The sequence below is a fragment of the Trichinella spiralis genome, assembly GCF_000181795.1.
Source record: "Trichinella spiralis strain ISS 195 chromosome Unknown Scfld4, whole genome shotgun sequence".
Classification (NCBI taxonomy): domain Eukaryota; kingdom Metazoa; phylum Nematoda; class Enoplea; order Trichinellida; family Trichinellidae; genus Trichinella; species Trichinella spiralis.
This window is the reverse complement of record NW_003526943.1, coordinates 9,845,572-9,865,298: the sequence shown is the minus strand read 5'-3', so window position 1 is coordinate 9,865,298 and position 19,727 is coordinate 9,845,572. Positions and strand designations below refer to the sequence as shown.

The 19,727-nt window shown below is 32.6% G+C and overlaps 5 protein-coding genes across 5 annotated transcripts; 4 read left to right on the top strand and 1 right to left on the bottom strand.

Annotated features, from left to right (window-relative positions):
- Positions 1–1,081: 1,081 nt before the first annotated feature.
- On the top strand, positions 1,082–1,759 carry Tsp_02377 (hypothetical protein). Its single transcript, XM_003378202.1, has 3 exons — positions 1,082–1,333; positions 1,407–1,519; positions 1,573–1,759. Exons 1-3 carry the CDS (start codon positions 1,082–1,084, stop codon positions 1,757–1,759), a joined length of 552 nt encoding a protein of 183 aa, XP_003378250.1.
- Positions 1,760–3,873: 2,114 nt separating this feature from the next.
- On the bottom strand, positions 3,874–7,111 carry Tsp_02378 (coiled-coil domain-containing protein 6). Its single transcript, XM_003378201.1, has 10 exons — positions 7,096–7,111; positions 5,611–5,741; positions 5,465–5,545; positions 5,254–5,403; positions 4,962–5,194; positions 4,714–4,898; positions 4,313–4,582; positions 4,235–4,278; positions 4,029–4,178; positions 3,874–3,960 (listed from the first exon to the last, which is right to left on the bottom strand). Exons 1-10 carry the CDS (start codon positions 7,109–7,111, stop codon positions 3,874–3,876), a joined length of 1,347 nt encoding a protein of 448 aa, XP_003378249.1.
- A 1,682-nt stretch (positions 7,112–8,793) lies between these two features.
- Tsp_02379 (putative nucleolar protein 12) lies at positions 8,794–9,216 on the top strand. The gene is made up of 2 exons (XM_003378200.1): positions 8,794–8,914; positions 9,167–9,216. Exons 1-2 carry the CDS (start codon positions 8,794–8,796, stop codon positions 9,214–9,216), a joined length of 171 nt encoding a protein of 56 aa, XP_003378248.1.
- A 95-nt stretch (positions 9,217–9,311) lies between these two features.
- Tsp_02380 (conserved hypothetical protein) lies at positions 9,312–9,677 on the top strand. The gene is made up of 2 exons (XM_003378199.1): positions 9,312–9,409; positions 9,473–9,677. The coding sequence occupies exons 1-2, from the start codon at positions 9,312–9,314 to the stop codon at positions 9,675–9,677; spliced, it is 303 nt and encodes a 100-aa protein (XP_003378247.1).
- Positions 9,678–11,253: 1,576 nt separating this feature from the next.
- Positions 11,254–18,110, top strand: Tsp_02381 (homeobox protein MSH-B). Its single transcript, XM_003378198.1, has 10 exons — positions 11,254–11,256; positions 11,544–11,741; positions 12,419–12,653; positions 12,710–13,710; positions 13,766–13,997; positions 14,103–15,492; positions 15,768–15,868; positions 16,587–16,943; positions 17,611–17,819; positions 17,898–18,110. The coding sequence occupies exons 1-10, from the start codon at positions 11,254–11,256 to the stop codon at positions 18,108–18,110; spliced, it is 3,939 nt and encodes a 1,312-aa protein (XP_003378246.1).
- The last annotated feature ends 1,617 nt before the right edge of the window (positions 18,111–19,727 follow it).

Sequence of the window (19,727 nt, the reverse complement as noted above, 5' to 3'; positions counted from 1 at the left end):
ATATCAAACAAGATCATTCCGTTTTCGAATTATGATTAGTAAAATTTATAAACTGATAAGCTCTATGGAATTCTTAAAAGTGTCCTGAAAGCTTGCTTGTTGGATAATTTTTAAATTTAATGATTTCTGAGCATTTGATCAACGCACTTTTTATTTATTTTGGAGTTTGTTTTAAAAAAAATATGATACCTCTAATGTTATTTGAAAATAAAAAATTAAATTATTATTATTTCGATTCTGTAATTACTGAAAGCGGTTTCTAAATCAAATATTGAGCATAAAACCTCTCATAACGCAATGTCTAAAGCAATAAGGCAAAAAGTTAAATATTCCTGTTATAAATCACACTAATATCTGTTTAAATATAGAAAATCAAGAAAATTTGTAATTATTAAGTAAATAAGTGCTAAACTGTGAACATTAGCAGCTGAATTCTAAGCTGCAAATGCAAAAATGTGATTTGAAAAATTAACCAGTAAGTCTGTCTGTCAGTTCATATATAATCAAAGATTCTTATTAAAATAATTTTTTTAAGAAAAGACTTTTTCTTAATGAATGTCAAAATAATATTTGTTCTACGTATTCATAATAATTTTGTAATTCAATAAAACAGCTTTCCTGTCCATCTGCCATTATTGTACACTTCAAACAATGATTAAACGCTACTCAGGTCAGCCTATTTTAAAATGACAATCTGCTGGTCAGTTTAGGTTAATCGTCCATTTGAATTAAACAGGTCAAAGCAGCGGTCATTTGTTAACCTTGACTATTTAATTTTATGCAAAAATTTGGTGCAAAATGTTCGCTACTGTTAACAAAGCAGTTTATGGAAGACGAAAAATACGATTCCTTTCCAATTTTGCAAAATCTTGAATAAAATATGCCCTGCATTAAACATTGCACAACCAGCAAATAGCTAGGTCAACATCTAGCACGCAGAAAGTATTCAACATCTACTTGCATAGATTCATCAAATGCAATGCAAAAATTGGTGTCAAATCATATATAAAATTGATAGTTCAGTTTTTCAAAATTGCATAACTAATTTGGCTTCTGTTTTAGCTTGTTAATATTTTTCAAGATGAAGTGGAAATTTTTTCTTTTCAATTTACTTTTATTTATAAACATCCAACCACTGTCAAGTGTTACTGTTAAACATAGTTATCCATTTGATTCTTACCGTATTACGTGTCCAAGAGGACAGGCTATTCAAAAGGCATCATTACAAATGATCAAAAGTCGTGGCGGTCAGAGGACTGATTTTCTGATCACCGTCTACTGTGACAGTATACTGAAGCTGTTTCCAATGAAAATGAAAGCTAATCAAAAACTTGTATGTTTTCAATAAAAAAAAGAAGAAGTTATGTCCATTGGCTTTGGTTAGTTTTATTTCAATTTTATTCAAGGAAGAAGAATGTAGATGGACCAAAGTAGTAAATGTCAAATTTCCAATACTTTTTCAACAAACATGCCGAGATAATGAATATCTAAGCGGCATAATGAGACGTGGAACAAGCCAGTAAGCAAAAATTTTTATATATGCTAATACGATAGTACAAAAGCAATTTTCAGTTATTCCTTTGATTGCATTTGGCAGTTTTTGAAAATGAGGCATATTCAAGTGAAGTATTTTGTAGAATGGGTTTCATGTGCTGTGAAACTGAAGGTAATTATCACAGTTTGTGCCATGTTAAAGAATATTTCTTACCTGGACAAGATCAGGATGATATTGACGTTGAACACAATGGAATGGTGGTGACAGACTTCCAGTACAAGTATGTGTGTTTAAATTGATAAAGTTTAAAACTCCAAAAAAATGCAGTGCCATAAATACCGAAACATACATTTAATGGTTGCACTTTTCATAACAAAATATCTTAATTTATATTTCCAAACTGCAATTTTTATGTTCAGTTTATAAGAAATTTTACTGTTATTAAGTATATACTTAAATTTTTATTATATACTTTAATCATGTTGCAATTTTATATAATCCCTCCTTTTCTGTTTAAAATGGCTTTCGCTTTCCTTGAACGTTAATACTATGAACAAAAAAATGTACATATATTTAAACTATAATGAAATGTATGTACACATGAAAATGTATAATTTGGGTCCAATTTTAATATTATACTTTAATTTATAATGTTATTTTAGGGAGCATTTCTTAAAAGTGAAATTTTGTGGTTTCCATTCAAATCAACTTGGTAAGTGTAATGAACACTTTTTAGTCATCATTCTATTTTTTGGGTTTCAGCACATCAGCATAGATTATATTTTGAAAAATCCGTTTCAAACAACAATCCATCTTCTGAATTAAGCAGTTACCCAGATTTACTACCCCCTGAAGCTTTAGAGGATATGGAAATTTTAGAAAAACTGCGCTTGTTTCCAGCACTTTCTGATCAAAATATGAACTTCTTGGATAAAGCAAACTCAGGTAGTATATCGCAAAAGATATTTTTATTTATACCTGGATTAAAATTTAAAAATATTACATAACAATTTTAAAATGCTTTTAAGGTGATGCTACAGCGGAAACTGCTGAAGTTGGGGGAGTGAATTTTGGCAGTGACAAAAGTTTCGTGCCGTTTACTTATCACGAACGTGCCAATAATTTAGAACTTCAACCAGTGGAAAATTATGCAAATGAATTCCATAAGCAAACAGCTGAAAGTCTTGCAAATATTCATGGAAATCCGATCTCTCTTATAGATGAAACAGAAGGTAATGGAATTTTACACAAACACTCATTCATAATCATATTTTAGAGTTGAAAATAATTTGAAATTGATATCTTTTTCTTTTTTAATAGTTAATCGAAAATGCAATTCTGAAGAGGCGACAAAAGATCGTCGATCAGGTTTAATAATTAATTGTGGATTCCAAAATGAAATATGGACGCCAAGGCGTTGTTCTATCGGTGAACTTTGCCTGCAAGTCAACGATTCCCCATTTCGGGTTTGCTGTCCCGTGAAAATAGCATAAAGCATAGCAAATCGTTTACAGTTTAAATTATTTTAAACTGTACTACATTTTTCAGTGAAATGTCTGCATTCACGAAAAATGCGTTGAAATACTTTTCACAAGGATATATATGGCTTTTGTTATAAAGAAAATTGTTATAAGAATTGCTGTTATGAAGAAAATTTTTCTTTTCTACGAACAGAATTCAAACAACTTCTCCACCACTGTTTAATATTAGAAAAAATTGTACTTGTTGTAATGTTAGTTATCAAAAGTAAATAACAAGTTTTGAATGTGTAAATTGCAGCTGAAATGCTCTTCGTAATGATTAAAGAAATACGATATGAATTAAAATTAATAAATATTACGGAAAAACCAAAAATCCAATTAAAAATGCTATCATAACTAAAAACTGCTGGAAATATGAAAAGTCCTGATAACATCAATAATAATTTCAATTTAAAATAACAATAGCAACAAGATTTCAATATATTTGTTTTGTACATATTTCATTATGTAAATCATTCGCTGAATATTTAAAACATAAATAAATCTTGTTTATTTTCAAAATACTAAAAGTAATATCAAAATATAATCTTTCAAATGTAATAAAATTTGAAGTGCATTTTCTAAAATAAGCAACTGCAAAGATATTTCCAAAGTAAAAGAACTTCAAACACCTGATTTTACAATAGCATAAATTTATTTCCCCAAAAAATTTAAACTCTGTTTCCAACATCCCAATAAAACCAATACGTATTCATAAGAACAAGTTGTATTGTTTTATACTGAATTAAAATTTACGACTAAAAATTATACGGTGAGAAAAAAACTACATCGTGAAAATGGCTATAAGACTATGTTTTTCAATATCAGCTTATATGAATTACGATTTCTGACAGGCGGTCATGGGAGAGATGGACGTAAAAAGCCGCCTCCTTCAGAATCGTTATCTTTGCTTTTACTAGTTGAACCAGGTCTGGCAGGAGAAGTCTGAAAAATGAAAAACAAATAATAACTAAAAAAATGCATGCTTTTTATGAAAATTTTCATACACTTACAGGTGGAATTGATGTTTGAGCACTCGTAACACCTGGAACAAGAACAGCCGTGTGCGGACAAACATGCGGCAATATGCAATTGCAGTGCGTGCAGCGTTGACTCAAACAAATATATGAACTGTTTGGATGCGGCAACGGATTGACATTCACCTGCAAAATAGCTGAAAAGCAGAAACAAGCTTTTACAATGAAAATAGAATATCAACAAATGATATAATATACATACAGCATAAAATATTTGCTTTAGAAACTGAAATTATAATAAAAGCAAAATAAACAAATACCCGGAAGCGGAGATGGAGAACGTGCCAAAGGCAATGTATTGTACGGTGATGCAACGCTGGCGGTTCCAATCCTCGACGGAAGCTGCCCGGCTGCTGTCAATTCATTGAAATGACGTTCATCTTCCATTTCCAAACTGGACTCAGACTCAGATAAATGTCGGCAAAGTTGTATACGACGCTCCACTTCCATTTGCAATCTGCACTGTAAACGCTTGTTTTCCCCTTTAATTTCCTGCTCTTCACGTGCAAACTGCGACATCTTCGCTTCATCTGAAAACATCCGTTCAAATTACGTGCAACTTAATAATACAAAATACAAGTACAACGACGCTTGAAAAGCAAAATTCAAAAAAAAACGGAATGAAAAGTTCATTCAACACAACATTAAAAAAAACATTTACGTTCAGCCTGTGAATTAATTAACTGCTGCTTTAATGTAGCTACTTCTGTTCGCAACCGTTCGATGTCATTCATCATTTCCATCGGATCATTTCCAGATATGGAATCTTTGCTATCACCGGATCGATTCGTATCCATCGGAGACTGTGGTGCTGACATTGACTGAGAGACTTTTTCCTGCAAAATTCTGCGAAACAACGGCAATATATATTCAAGCAAATACAAAAACAGCAAACAAAAAAGCAATTACCGTTTTTCTCCTTCAAGCTTGTCAAGCTTTTTCCATAGACGATTGACAAGCGACTCTTGTTCATGTTCAAGAGTATTTTCCAATTCCACCTTTTCCCGACGCAGCTGATCCAAATGCTGCTGCTTGGCTACAGTCTCCGCTTCCAATTTTTTCAACCTGCGCATCAGTTTCGCCACCAACGATTCCTGTTCTTGTTGTAAATTAGCAGCCAGCTCAGCTTTCTCTTGACGCAGCTGAATTCAAACGGGAAAGCAAACATTAAAAAGAACAACTAACCGCAACGTTGTCTAACTTGAGATAATTTTCTCGACAAATCATTAGTCAAGCACTCCTCCTCTTGCTCATAATTTAAAGCCAAAGTTTCCTTCTCCTTTTTCAACGCTTTAATTTTTTTAAACAACGTGTTTGATATGAACTCTTCTTCTTGTTCCGCTTTAGCGTGCTTAATTTTTTTTAATAAATAAGATGCACTGTTTTATCAGAAAAAAAGTTATCGAACTTACTATTTGAACGCTAACTTCTTTCAACGCTTTATTTTCTTCCAACAATGATTTTATCCGGCATTTACACCCATCTAGTTCCATCTAAATGAGCGATTTATTTGTATGTACATATATATATATTTGGCTGTAATTCATTTAATATTCACCCGTAGTACGAGATTTTCCTGTTTCAAAGATTCCACTCGTTTCGTCATCTGTTCACGAGTTATCGGGCTCAAAGGCTTATCACCAATAGAGCTGGATGCATCTGATTCTGCTTCGCTCAAATCCGTCATTTCTTTAAACAATTCAAAAAAAATTCTAATAATAAAACATCAAACTTGTGTTGTTGAAATATCAAACAAAATATTCATTCACAAAATGAAACAAACTGTTACAGTAAACACATATTTCTAAATCAATATTCAATTGTTACCATAAAATAATTTACATAATCGAAGAAACTTATATTTTTCTTACGAAATTTGCTAGCATTGTTATTAAAATCAATGTTCTGTTAGAGAATGCCGAATATGCAAAAAGTAATAGTTCCCACTTCATCCTAACATTTACACTTATTTTTATGATTTATAACAGATCAATTAACATTTTGAAACATTAAAAAAATAACATATTTCTGGGCTAAAAAGAATGTAAATTAATATGTTTAAGTGACGAAAGGTTAGAAAGATTTTTCCTGTGTGCATAACTGTACAACAATGAATAAATGGAATAATGAAACAATGATTATACTTGAGCCATTACATTCACTTTGTAAAATAAAATACTGCTGCATTAAATTATTAATCAACGTTTTACTCAAATCTTTATAGAAACTTCAACTCAAAGTTATTCAAATTACCTACCTAAAAAATAATACTTCAAATTATGACAGTTCCAATAAGCTTTTGATTAGAGTGTAAACATCAATTTTCATTAAACATCAGCTCCTTTTAACAACTGCAAACTGTAAAAAAACAGAAATTAAGTACTCTTTATGTTAAAACTATACTTACATAACATCGAAATTGCACAGATAAAATCGCTAAGCTAAGCTGTTGATAAAATACTTGATAATTAATATTTCAATAAACAATAAACATGCTCAGTAAACAATGGATAAACATAATTAAGAGTAAGATCGATACTTTTAACTGAGTCTACTGCATCCTGCGCGACATATGGTAAAAAAGAAACGTCAATACATCAAACCCATCCTTTTTACATGGTGCGTATAAAAAACTGATAAAACTAATAATATGCATTGTGATAATTTTTAATTTACATACATATATATAACTATAACTGTAAAGAATACAAACTACACTATAATTCAAACATGATTCATCAAAAGTTGCAAGTATTGAAACCCATTAAATACTTACAGAAAAGTATATAAAGTTCAACGCAATTAAATTAAAGAGGTCGAAAATCTGATCTCGCTAAAATGTAAACTAATTATTACGCAGAAAAATTGCATAAAAGAATAGAAACTCATGAATGTACTGTATGATGATTAAGCGTTAATATTAAAGGATTATTTAACAAAGAAGCCCGATTAAATCATTTAGAATTTATTTGCAAGCATTTCTTCAATATAGAAACAAACCAAATCTGTAATACCCCTGTTAGTAATTTATTAAATTATTTACGACAGTTGCGCAACATATGCACAAAATTGAAACATCATATGAAGACAATTTTAGCACATGTTGGTACAGTATGCAAATAACTGGTAGGTACAAATATGAGAAATGTTGATTAATTTTTCTTGCATAAAAATAATTTAACATCAAATTTTTCAAATTTTATGAATTAGTTTGCTCTCATTTTCTATTATATGTGCCTGTTATTTTGTCTTTATACTTTTTTACTAAGAGATGTTTGCAAACTTTCATATATGACCAATAATTTGGATGTTCCTGTGTTTAGGAAATTTTATTATAATTTTCAAAATTTCTATTACCTTTAACTGTATTTTAATTATTACTTTAACTTAAAAAATAAGCCAGATTTGGAAATTGTACGATGAAAAATCGCTACTATACTGATTCTGCTTCAATCGTTATCATTTCACTATTATTTATATCAGTAAGAAGCCAGTATACATTCTTCATTAACTGCTTTCACGCAATATTCCATTATATGGCATGCAGCATTACCATTTTAAAGTTATTCCGTAATTTTAAAATGCCTTCCATTTGCAAAACTAGTGTCAAATGAATGAAAACCTATTTCTAAATTTTTTGGAATATTATTTTTTGACGTAATTCGTTGGTAGGGTACTCTCTTCAGTCTGATATACTTGCTCTTATGCAAAATAGCTTGCTCTAAATGAAAGAAATATCCATGCATCCTTTTGAAACTAGCTCTACACGATGCAAATGATGTATGAGAGCAGGTTTCAAAATTATAAAGAATGTTTTGAAACTAAAAAGATAGCCCACGCTTAGAATGCTTCAAGTATAATAAACAGATGCTTCAGGATTCAGCGCATTATAAATATAATAAATGTTACAACATTTTTGTTAGATGTATAGCAGTATACAAGCTGTTATTGTGCTGATAGCTGAAGTTGGTGAAGCTTGTATGAATTGCCGAAAGTGATGAAAAAGCTTTTTCAGAAACGGTCTCCAGTAAAAAATGAGCGACATTATTTCAGCTTTTGTTGAAACTACTTTTCAAAAGCAAAACTCAATGATGAAATAAAATGTAAACTTTCCGTGATTTACTCTTTTATTTTTTTATAGATCACAGAAATTTATGCGCATTTTATGCATTTCAAAATTATTTATCTACTGAAATATAGATTCCATAATACTGTTCAGTGCTTTAAGCTAATTTTTAAAATATGTGTTGGGAGTTAATAATGTAAAACTGATTTAGTGAAAAGCAACCGTGAATCGATTAACCCTTCGTAGGTCAAATGGGATCCATTTTGTACTCAACACTGGTTTTCACTAATATCTCTGCCGTACTACTTCGTTTCATGTTAAATTTTTCTATAGCTGAATTTCATACAATTCCACATGATATAATTTTTTTTGAGAGTGCGTACAATTAGTAGATCAGAAATTAAAGCAGTGCTTTAATGGTCCTGGGTCCATTTTGTGCGTCACTTAATCTTCTGTAATTTGGACTTTTCACAAACATTTGGAAACCAAGTCACACTAGTGAAGTATCTGTTCCAAACTGTGTTTATTGACAAACTGTATATCACATCAGTGGTTTGTGTAGGATCTGATTTTCTACGTTATAATGCTTGCACATATTTAGTACTGTAATATAGTAGTTTAGCTTACTTTTTTCTCTTGTGTTTGTACTATATGCATCAAAATTGGTTCATGAATATGGAAGTTAGCTGTTTGGAAGATATAGAAATGGAGGAATATATAGATGAGCTCGAAAATTTGGCTGAATCCTTGTCAGATGAAGACCATGTAGAGGAAGAGGGCATATTTAGTCAACAATGTCGACACTGATGTTGAAGAAAGTGCAGGTCCTTCTACCAGTACAATTCCATGGTCAGAGCACCCGCCAAACCCATCTAGACGACCAACAGAAAACATTTTACGTGATAAACCGGGGCCAACTGGCAAATGCAAAGCCGCAATGACCATTGAAGATGTGTTTCATGCCCAACTGTCATCTGATATCATAAAACGGATCGTTTTGCAGACAAACGAAGAAGGTAAAAGAATTTTTTTCTAAATACAATGAAAGGCATCCTGATAATAAAAGGATATTCATATCCACCAACATTGCCGAAATGAACGTATTTTTTGGACTTCTGTTAATCACTGGTACTTTCCATGAAGACCAGAAAGTCCAGCCTCATTATGGGGTTTCAGTGAAGCTTTAAGAAGAGATGTATATCCGGCAGTTATGTCGAAATATCGCTTCAAGTTGCTTGCGTCTCTCATTGGATTCGATGATAAAACCACCTGAGCTGAAAGAAAAAGCGCAGTAAGTTGACTCTACTGCAAGACGTTTCTTATATGCTTTGCAAAACTGTCGCGAAAATTTCAGTCCAGGGGCACACATAACTGTAGATGAACAGCTAATCCCCTTTCATGGCAGATGCTCTCTGATAGTGCGCATCAAATCAAAACCAGGAAAATATGGTATAAAGGTATGGGTAGCGGCTGATGTTGAACACCGCTATACTTACAATTTTCATGGATATGCGGGAAAAATTTATAATCATCCTGAGAAGAAGCAAGGCCAGCTTTAATAAAAGATTTAGTTAATCCTTTGTATGGTATTAGTCAGGGAATCACGGTAAACAGTTTTTATACTGATTTGGAGTTGATGGAAGTTTTATTGAAGCAGAAACTCACGCTGACTAGGACGTTGAGGAAAAGTAAACCATGGAGACAGCATACAATCAGGAAACCATTATATGAATGTGAAGTTTGTAGAAATGATGCCTGAACAAATTTGATTTTCTGACAGTTATAATCATTTATATGTAGTAAATTAATAAAAATCATGTTGTTCAAAAATAGCAACGCAAATGCAAAAACTCCTTGTGTACCCCACTTGACCGTTGGAAGTTCAAATTTCACTTTAATTTTATTAATTTAATTTTCAAAAATCATGCTTATTAAAACAGCTGTTTTATAGAAATTAGAAAAAAAATGTATGCTTACTTTAACTATAAGTTTCAGAAAAACCAAACGCTTATTTTTACTCCATTTCTGTTTTAACAATCAGCATTAGCAGATACAGTTAATTCAAGTAAACTTAATTAAATCTAATTATTAAAAATATATGAAATTAAAGTTTATTTGCTCACATATGTTTTATATTTTTTCTTCATCTAAAAATCTGCTTTAAAAATATATTTAATAATCAAAATAAAATGTTAAACTTTATTGATTTAAAAAATTTACTCATTGTAATAGTGCAGCAATCACTCACCAGTTTTGTTCACCAGGAAGCGCTGTGTCAGAACAAATAACAGAACAATGTTCATTTAGATGAATCAAGTGAACATTCAATGTATGCTCTCTTAAACTGATGAATTGCTTTATGAAGTATCATTACTTTCTTTAAAGTTATGAATTGGATATATCTAAATGTGACTCGTAATAGCATAAAGACAAACTTTTACAGAAACAATTTACATGACAAAATCAGCAATTTTCAAAAGTGTTCTCTTTACAACACTGTCTTTGGTTGTTCTCATGTATTTTCAGTGTTCTTTAAAATAATTATAAAACAATGAAACGGTCCAATTTACGACGAATTTTTGCCTGAGTTTTACTATTAACGCAATTAACAAAGATTTGTTGGTTCTTTAATTTTATTGGTTTAAACTGATTTTCGTATGATTCGCTCACAAGCAAATGTTCCTGATTTGCACATATGCCTTGGAATTTTATTTGCACATATATTTTAAAATTTAATTATCTACACTAGTAAACATATTAAATTTTCAATTTTTATGATTTTAAATAACAATAAAGTAATAAGAAAGTAATAGGCTAATCATGATGCTATTTAAAAACGTTGTTCTAAATTGTAACAAATTGTTAATCAGCAAATTTTAAAAGTTAAAAGTTAGGTTTAAATGTTAATTTTTTTTTATTTTATGATATTATTCAATATAAAATATAACAGTTAAGATATTTTGTTTTAAGATAATCAAGATGTTGCACTTCATTATTATTATACTGTATTACAGTACGTTAAATTTTGTTTATGTTATTGACTTTTTAAAACAATTTAGAAAATACTTTATTATCTATCAGAAATGCACAAGTACTTCAATTAATACGATATAATATTTCAGTATCCCTTATAAAATGGTATAATTTACATCACGATTGACGAGAACCGTAAAGATAAGTTTTGATGAAATTTGGCCTTTCAAGTATTGAAAGTTGTGCATTTTATATATTATTAATTCAGCCTATAGGCAGTCTGTGGTTATTTTTAGTAATGAAAGTATGGGCACATCCGAAGAAAAGAGCAACATATCTTGGTTAAAGCAGCAGATTTTATCCGTGGATGTAGCCAACTGTCGTCTGCGTGCTCTGGAAAAAGTTTGACGCATACATTTTTTAATAGTGAGAGTTGAATTGTTTACTTTTAGGAGCATGAAAATTTAAAACGCAAATTAGTTGAGAAATCATCATATATTTCCCGATTTATGCAAGTTGTTGAAACGTTGAAGCAGAACTTACAGAAAGCGAATGATGATCATTTGTTATTATTGAGTCAACTGCAGGTTTATGAAGCAAAAGCAAGAGCAGACGAAAGTACAATTACGGAATTGTTAGAACAGTTGAAGGTAAGTGCGTTAACAATGAAAATAAGTTTGTGTAATGCAATTTTAATATTTGTGGGATAAACTGAGCAGTTTAAAACTTGATAATTATGAATTTCTGATAAATTATTGTGACGGCGACCGTGTGACGGTCCGAGATCACGTAGCGCCGACGAGCGCTACATTATGATATCTATATTTCTTTTTTATTTATATGGTGTGTGGCCTATATGTTGTTTGCTATCTAAGCCAAGAATAATTTCAAAACAGAAGTTGAGTGAGATTAGTAAAGAAGCTTTTTGGAAAGCTTTATTTGCAACTACATATAACTTCTGCTTTGTATACATATTTTTCATTTGCTTTTTATTTTTGTTGATATCTTTGTAGACTTGATTTCTAGAGTTTGTTATGTGATTGTTTGTTTGAGAATATGAAATTTGAGATTTGAAAGTATTTTAATTAAAATCTTTGTTCATTTATGAATTTTTTATTGTTCGTTGGAATCGAACATTCCACATAGAAGCCGGTCTTTTATTGCATATTGGATTTAGTAAAAATTTGATAATGGTTTAGTTGAGGAGCAGGGTTTTGTTTAACAATTAAATTGAAGAAGCTATTGTATAATGAAGGTTATCAAGCTGTAATTTTTTTGGTTAATTTTTGGTCATTCTGGAATGCATAATGGTATATTATAAATTTAGGTTGAAAAACTTAACAGTTTTAAATATGAGCTTCGAATTAAAGAATTATCTTCAAAAAATGCTGAACTTAATGCGAAGAATACGTCTCTGATTCAAAAGAACGCAGAAACAGAACAACTGCTGCAGCTTGCCGAAAAAGACATTTCTCAGAAAAATGTTTTGAAGAAGAAAAGTTCACTGCTTGATGAAAAGAGAATTTGTTTAATGTGGGGCAAAATATTCAAGCGTCATTATGGTAAGACACTTCCAAGTTGATAATTTTTTCCAATGGATATTTCATTTATTGTTTAGATTTAAAGCGAAATTTACCTCCTCCCCCTTCTCAGTGTATTTGCCATACTGGAGAAGAGAGTGGAGTTAGTCAGGGTGAAAAAAGTTTAATGAAGCAGATGAAATCTGTACGTACCCAAGTAGAAGATGATGAACTGGAAAGATCTCGGGGAATATCTCCCGATGCTGATTCTTGGGAAAGAGAAATAGCGCGTTCTTCAGCTTTCGTAAAAGATAAAACTGTAACAGCATCTTCGAGTGAAGTTCCATTGCCAAGAGAGAAACATCTTGAAGTTGACAAAGATATGGTAGACAGTATTACTGAGATTGCATCTGAACTGGAGGCTGAACTGTTGAAGGATTTATCTACGTCTGAAAGTAATGGAAATGAAGTTCCGAAAAAGGCGAAAATGGATGACGTTCATAATGAACAAAGTCAATCTCTACCGTTGCTTTCAATCAAGCCAACAGACGTTGCTCATTCCCCTTTGATTCAGTGTTCTTCAGTGCCTGCAAATGAAGTTATCCATAATCCAGTGCCATTTTTAACGAATCCAGAAAATAGTAATGTATCGATTAAAGATCGGAAATTAAAAGGTGCAAAGAAGATCTCGTCGAGAATTTCTAATGGCCATTCCCAATCACCAGCAGCAGCAGTAGCTCCGTCTTCACCACATTTGCAACTAATAAGCAAATGTACAGAAAGTTCGAAGAATTCTACAGAACCACCGAAATCACTACCTCCCGCTTCTTCTTCTTCTTCTTCAACTTTTATTCCTCATGAAGCAGCGAAAGAGAAAGATGATGAATGTGACACATCTCTGCTATATGATAAAATTATTCCAGCGATGGAAAATCATTTTAAAATGGGAAAGTTAAGCCCTATGAAGGATATTCAATCAACATGCGCCAGAAAAGAATCGCTTGTAGAGAAAAATATTGGACCATTGAACAATTTGAATGTTGACATTGTCATGTCATCTTTGAAAAGAATTATCCTGCCTCCTTTGAGTCCTATACCTGTATTTTTTATATTTTTGTTCCAGTTTTCTATTTAATGATATATTTTGTTTTTAGGAGCTTGTTTCAGAAGATGTGCGAGCTGAAGTTAAAGAATCTTCAGCGGAAGTTGAATTTGCTGTTGCAGAAATTCCCACTGAAACTTATTCATTAGGTGTCACCATTAAAGAGAAAAGATTCATTGCAGTGCCGGATGCGCAGCAAACAGTTACTACTACTAGTCAACTGAATCACAAATTATCTGTGGACAAATGTGTGGAATATGCTTCAGACAGTGACAGTGATGACAGTTTGGGATTAGCTATTCATGATGATGATGATGATGATGATGATGGTGGTGGTGGTGGTGAAAAGGTGAGTAGAAAGACCAAAATGCTCGATGAATGTCAGTCAGAGAAAGTTGCCAATCTTGCAAAACAACCTTGCAATCAGAATGGAGATCCGGAAGTAGTACAAGGGGAAATATGGAAAAACAGTAAACAGTCTTGCTGTGTGAAAGTTTGCTGCAAGCCTATGTTTTGCAACAGTGCGGAAAATTTTCAAGCGTTTGAAGGCGTTTTGTCAGATTTTGCAATGGAAAAGCACATTTACAATCACAAAACTGAATTCAACGTGGCCAAAGAATTGATGGACTTATTTCCGTCGATCGGTTCCGATGTGATGGTTAAAAGCGTGGTGAATGTCATCTCGCTTCAGCCTGTTGATTTGGTGCCGGTATTGTGGAATTTGAAAATTTTCAAAGATCCACCGCTTGCACCGTTGATGGTGAAAAAAGATTTCAATATGATAAAGTTGTTGGACGCGATCATGTCATATCGTCCGGAGTTGAAGAACAATTTTTTCAATTCACTTCTCCGAGAATTGAGGCTTTGCGTATATTCGACTGAAAGTTGTTCTTCGTCAGTGAAGCAAGCACTTTGCCGATTTTACACACTGATTTGCAGAATTTTGAATGAAATGGATCCGATTGGTGTTCTGATTGGGGACATTTTCTATTCCAATTCGACCAACAGTTTGGAAATGTTGCTCTCAGTGATGGTCACTTGGCCAGTGGCGTTTCGCAAGTTTCTGTTCAGCGAAACCAATGGAATGCCGAATTTTTTTTCCGTTGGCTTTAATATTCTATTGAACAACGTTGCCAAAGAGAAAGCGACACGACTGACGCTTCACTATTGTGATTTGCAAGAGCTTCCCAGTGTTGTGGACGCGCCGTCGTACGTCAATCAGATTTTGCTCGAAGTGATTTGGCTTGGTTCAACTGGTCGAAACGAGAACGACGAACTCTGTCTGAATACTTCATGCATGCCGAAAGTACGTCAGATACAATTCATATTTGCTCAAGACAAGCTGGCTGATTATTCTACTACAGTCAGCGATCGCCTACTGACTCCAGTAGTGAACGCTGCTCAATCGGGTGACAGTGCCGACATTGAAGACTCTGCTCAACTTGTGATTGTGCTTCTGTTGCTCAATTATTTGTTCGATGCTTGTGTGAATTTGCCACAGTTCGACTCGTTGATTTTGTTGAAATCAGTGCATAAATTGTTGACAAGCAAGAAGAATTTGTCGAAAGATTTGCAATCTGCATGTTTGCAGTTGTTATTTCAACTGGGTCCGTTGTATCCGAACGATGTGACGCGGTTTTTGAGATCATTCGAAAATGGCGAAACAGCTTCGACGGATCATACAAATATGACTGCTGTCACTGGTGAACGTTTGAAAATACTTTTGGAAGCTCAGCAGCACTGCAGGGATCAAGCGGGGATAGAGGGAAAGAGAGGGAGGTAGGGTCAGTTGATCGGCTGTGATCAGCTGCTTGCTTATTATATTCAATTTCAACGACAAAAGTGTTACATTTTGATCAATTAAAGATTCTTTTTCACTTTTAGCATTTCTGTTTTTGTTGAATTTTTGAATGGTTTTTTTGCATTTGTGACTGTTTGATTGGCAAGCAGTGCAGTTACGACACAGTCAGCATATTTCTGTTGTAGTTGACCAGAAGGAAATGTGAAAATTAAACATATGCGTACAGAAACATATTATTGAACAAATATTTCAGGATAGTGTTTGTTGCAGATTGGTGCTTGAAATTGACGTCTGTTGGGCATGACAAGTTCGATGATTTGATCATCAAATTTCACAGTAATCAATCTACCAGCGGTTGGTAGTGGAATGGCAAGTGGGAACGTTGATTAAGTAAAGAAATTGTTCTTTGCATTTTTTTTCTCTTTCTCTGAACACCACCAACTCAGTTCAGCACATCAATCGCAGCATTAAACAAGTCTCAGAAGTAGCCGCCAAATGACGCCGAGTCATTATTGCTAAATCAACGCTAATGATTGGGCGGATAGTTGAAATGCCGTTGTGAAAACAAACTTTTTAACCAACAGGAACATTAATATGTCATCAAGTTGATTACGGTAGTTGTGCGCTTGCCAATAGCCGAAATGGATGAACGTCATCAGCCAATGGGGATGTGGACGTTGCTCGACAGAATTCAATTAGCGGAGGTAATGAAAGAAAGAGGAAAATTGTCCACAAGGCATTTGCCCGGTTGAACATTAACAACTTGGAACATTTCAACTTTAAAATTATACTGTTTCGGGCAAAAATGATCGCTTTTAAATGGGCCAACCGCCGTTTAAAATGCGAACGCCACTTTCAGATGCATCGGCTCTGCCAGAACGGAAGTGACTGCACCAAACGGCGACTGAAAAATTTCCTCGTTTTCATTCACTGAGAAGAAACAGAGATTGACTGTGAATCTTCTTCCTTCGTTCACTTTTTATACGGTGAATACAATTATTAATATAATTTATAACTATAACAATACTGCACACAACGATGACCAACGTCGTCAAGTCGGTCAACTTTCCAGGCAAGATGTTAACCTTCGGAGTGGATGCGATCATCAACAAACCGTCCAAAAGTGTTTTCAGTTCGTCGTCGGATGATGCAAATAAAAAGCAACAATTACAAAAGGCTTCAATTTCAACGAAAACTGACAGTTCTACCACACTGGCCGCTGCTAAGTCGACTGTTGTTCACGGTTTGCATGATGAAAATTTACTCAACGGGACCGACAAGAGCGACGGCAATATTAGCGCGAAATCATCATCCGCCTCTTTGAATTTCATATCATCCTTGTCAGTTTTGCCAGTGTCTGCTGAAATGGGATTAGCGTTCAATTCAGCACAGTTTCCACCTCAACCGTGGGCTCAGCCAAGTCAGAACAGTAATTTTTGCATATTTATCTACTTTTTTTTTAAATTTTAATCACCTTTGTTGAATTAATTCCATTTCGTATCAATTTTAATAATATATTCAATTTCTGAATGATAAAATTAAATTCTTCAAAAGTTGACATTGTTTCGAATTGGTTGAAAAATTGTAAAAATCATCTGTACAGATTTGTAAGGAAATAAGATTTGTGAAGAGAAAAAAAACAAGTAAACTTTCTTAATTAGTGTGTGATCAGTGATAATAAGTACACGGCATGTAAAGTGCTGTCAAAATTTTACTTTATTTTTAGCAATGAAGTGCTAATGTGCTTATTTGTTCTATAAATATAAGAAGCGCATATGGCGCTTGTTGTTTCAGTCTTAAAACAGCAGTCATTTATATATTTATTCAGATAGAATAACATAAATTTTTCAAAAAAATAATATTTGTTGTTTACATTAAAAAATATGTGAATTTAAAGTTGTTTATGTTTTCAACCAACCATCAAGCTGAGGTGGTAAATAATTTGGTAATTTTCAATCGAAGGAACGAATTTGTTTGTGCACGTTTGCAATTTTGAATGCAAAAATTGTAAATTATCCAGTCAAATTTTGTAATTGAATTTTTTTTAATTAAAAAAAATTTTTGCATATGAAAATAATGAAAATTGGTAATTTCAGACAACGAACGACAACAGTTGAGAGCAATTGACAAATGTCAGCTTCGGAAGCACAAAGGGAATCGTAAGCCTAGAACACCGTTCACAACGCAGCAACTTCTCAGTTTGGAAAGAAAATTCAGACAAAAGCAGTACTTGAGCGTGGCGGAAAGAGCGGAATTTTCCAGCTCGCTGAATTTGACAGAAACTCAAGTGAAAATTTGGTTTCAGGTAAAAAAAAGATTGAATTTTTGAAATCTTCAATTCTGCTCCATGAACAAACAGTTGAGAAGAAAGCATATTTTATAGAACCGACGAGCCAAAGCGAAGCGTTTGCAAGAAGCCGAAGCCGAGAAATTCAAAATTCCCCAAGTTTCTCCGTTGAAGCCGTTCTCATTTCCATCGATGTTCAGCTACAATTCACCGGCACTGTTACAATATAGTCCAGAAGCACAACTTTCAGTGGCAAGCATAATACACCCGAATTTATTGTACTGTCAGCAAACTTTGAATCAATGCTAATTTCGAATCATCTTCTCTCATTATCATTCATTTGCTTTAGCAAATTTAAATTTTCTATTCACTAAAGAAAGCAACATTAGAGCTTTGCCTTTGAGACAATGATAATAATAATTGCCCAAATTTTGCAAATGAAGAAGCAAAAATAATTTTCCATTTACAACGCATTGTTAGACTACTTTGTTTGTTCTGCTTTTATATTGGAAACTTCAAAAACATTCTATGATTTATTAAATAGTTATTTTATTCAATAAAAATGGACAAAGAAAAATATTTATTAATTTATTTTTTATGGTTTATATTGAATGTATAATAAATAAATTTTCAGCTTAAAATAGAGACCAAGTCAGAGAATGTTGAAATATTGATGAGAAAATGAGTTGCAACTTTGCATAATAAATAGCATCAGGGTTGATTGATGAATGAAAAGTTGTTCCAGCAAAACTAACAAACAGTAATGAACGTCAAATTGATGATTTATTTATCATTTCAAATGTCTGCCGGTGATGCAAATCTCCGCCAACTTTTCCAGCTTTGTGTTAGCATTTTTTTAATCATTCAACTGCTTTCATATAACAAAACGATTTTGCAACCGTCTGTTCATTTTCAACTTCAAGTTCACGTTGAATGATGAACAATGGGGCAATTAATTTGCAAAAATATTCTCCAATGAATGAATGAATAATAAATAAGTTTGCGCTTCATCAATTTGCGCTTACTTTATTTAATACATGCAGAAGATTCCACTTCATTCAACTTGCTAGCTTTTTTTATTTGCAAAACATCAGCATACGTATTTTGCCACTGGTCAATCCACATTCAAACTGAAACCATTATAACTTGAGAAAAACTTTTTTTTCCCCCAGTTGTCGGTCATATTTGAATATGCTTCTTGAAATTAGCTTGGAAAACATTTTAATGCATTGTACTCATTACCGGTGCTTTCCACATCCAGCTGCGTTTTTTCGGCACGATGAAATAATTTGCATGATTTTCACTTCGAAAATGTTGCTTTCAGCTTTTATACTTGAAGCGCAAAAATGCTAAAAGCTAATTGAAACAAATCTACTGACAAGTTCAGCATTTCAAAAATTTCAAACAAAATAAAAAAAAATAATGCAAAATGTTTTAAGTAACTTTAAATAAAAACCTATTATGCATATGGAGCATTATTTGCAAATTTACAGGAAACTTTATATTGCGGTAAATAGATGAATGCTTCACGTGGTTATTTACTATAATTCAATTTAAATTTTAAAAAAGCATTTTCCAGTATAATGATGAAATTTATTCAATCATGATTGTTAAATTAACAAAAAAAAAGAAAGAAAAATAATGACAATTTTATTTTCGACCATACACAAAGGGTTAGCAGTTGAACTGCGTGGAAAATGATGATTGATTTCCTACCACAATAAGTTGTGTAAGAGAATTGAAATTTAAGCAATAAATGATTATGCTTTTCGATTGAGAACACTTTTAATTGGCTACTTTAAAATCCCATAAGATGCATAATTGGACCCACTGTTAACTGTGGTAAATTTATTATACCAAATTAACAAGTTAATTCATTATTTGAATTCAAATTATACACTCGTTACGTAATTTTCATAAACTACT

Bases quoted from the DNA above. Each gene is read 5' to 3' on its own strand.
- Tsp_02377 (XM_003378202.1), top strand. From the start codon at position 1,082: ATGAAGTGGAAATTTTTTCTTTTCAATTTACTTTTATTTATAAACATC. The intron at 1,334-1,406 runs GTATGTTTTCAA...ATTTTATTCAAG, and splicing joins TGAAAGCTAATCAAAAACTT to GAAGAAGAATGTAGATGGAC. The intron at 1,520-1,572 runs GTAAGCAAAAAT...AGCAATTTTCAG, and splicing joins ATGAGACGTGGAACAAGCCA to TTATTCCTTTGATTGCATTT.
- Tsp_02378 (XM_003378201.1), bottom strand. The intron at 4,279-4,312 runs GTATTTGTTTAT...TTATAATTTCAG, and splicing joins TTCTCCATCTCCGCTTCCGG to TTTCTAAAGCAAATATTTTA. The intron at 3,961-4,028 runs GTAAGTGTATGA...TTCATTTTTCAG, and splicing joins CTCAAACATCAATTCCACCT to ACTTCTCCTGCCAGACCTGG.
- Tsp_02379 (XM_003378200.1), top strand. From the start codon at position 8,794: ATGGAAGTTAGCTGTTTGGAAGATATAGAAATGGAGGAATATATAGAT. The intron at 8,915-9,166 runs GTCGACACTGAT...ATACAATGAAAG, and splicing joins GGGCATATTTAGTCAACAAT to GCATCCTGATAATAAAAGGA.
- Tsp_02380 (XM_003378199.1), top strand. From the start codon at position 9,312: ATGTATATCCGGCAGTTATGTCGAAATATCGCTTCAAGTTGCTTGCGT. The intron at 9,410-9,472 runs GTAAGTTGACTC...CGAAAATTTCAG, and splicing joins GAGCTGAAAGAAAAAGCGCA to TCCAGGGGCACACATAACTG.
- Tsp_02381 (XM_003378198.1), top strand. The intron at 12,654-12,709 runs GTAAGACACTTC...TTTATTGTTTAG, and splicing joins AATATTCAAGCGTCATTATG to ATTTAAAGCGAAATTTACCT. The intron at 15,493-15,767 runs GTAGGGTCAGTT...CAAATATTTCAG, and splicing joins ATAGAGGGAAAGAGAGGGAG to GATAGTGTTTGTTGCAGATT.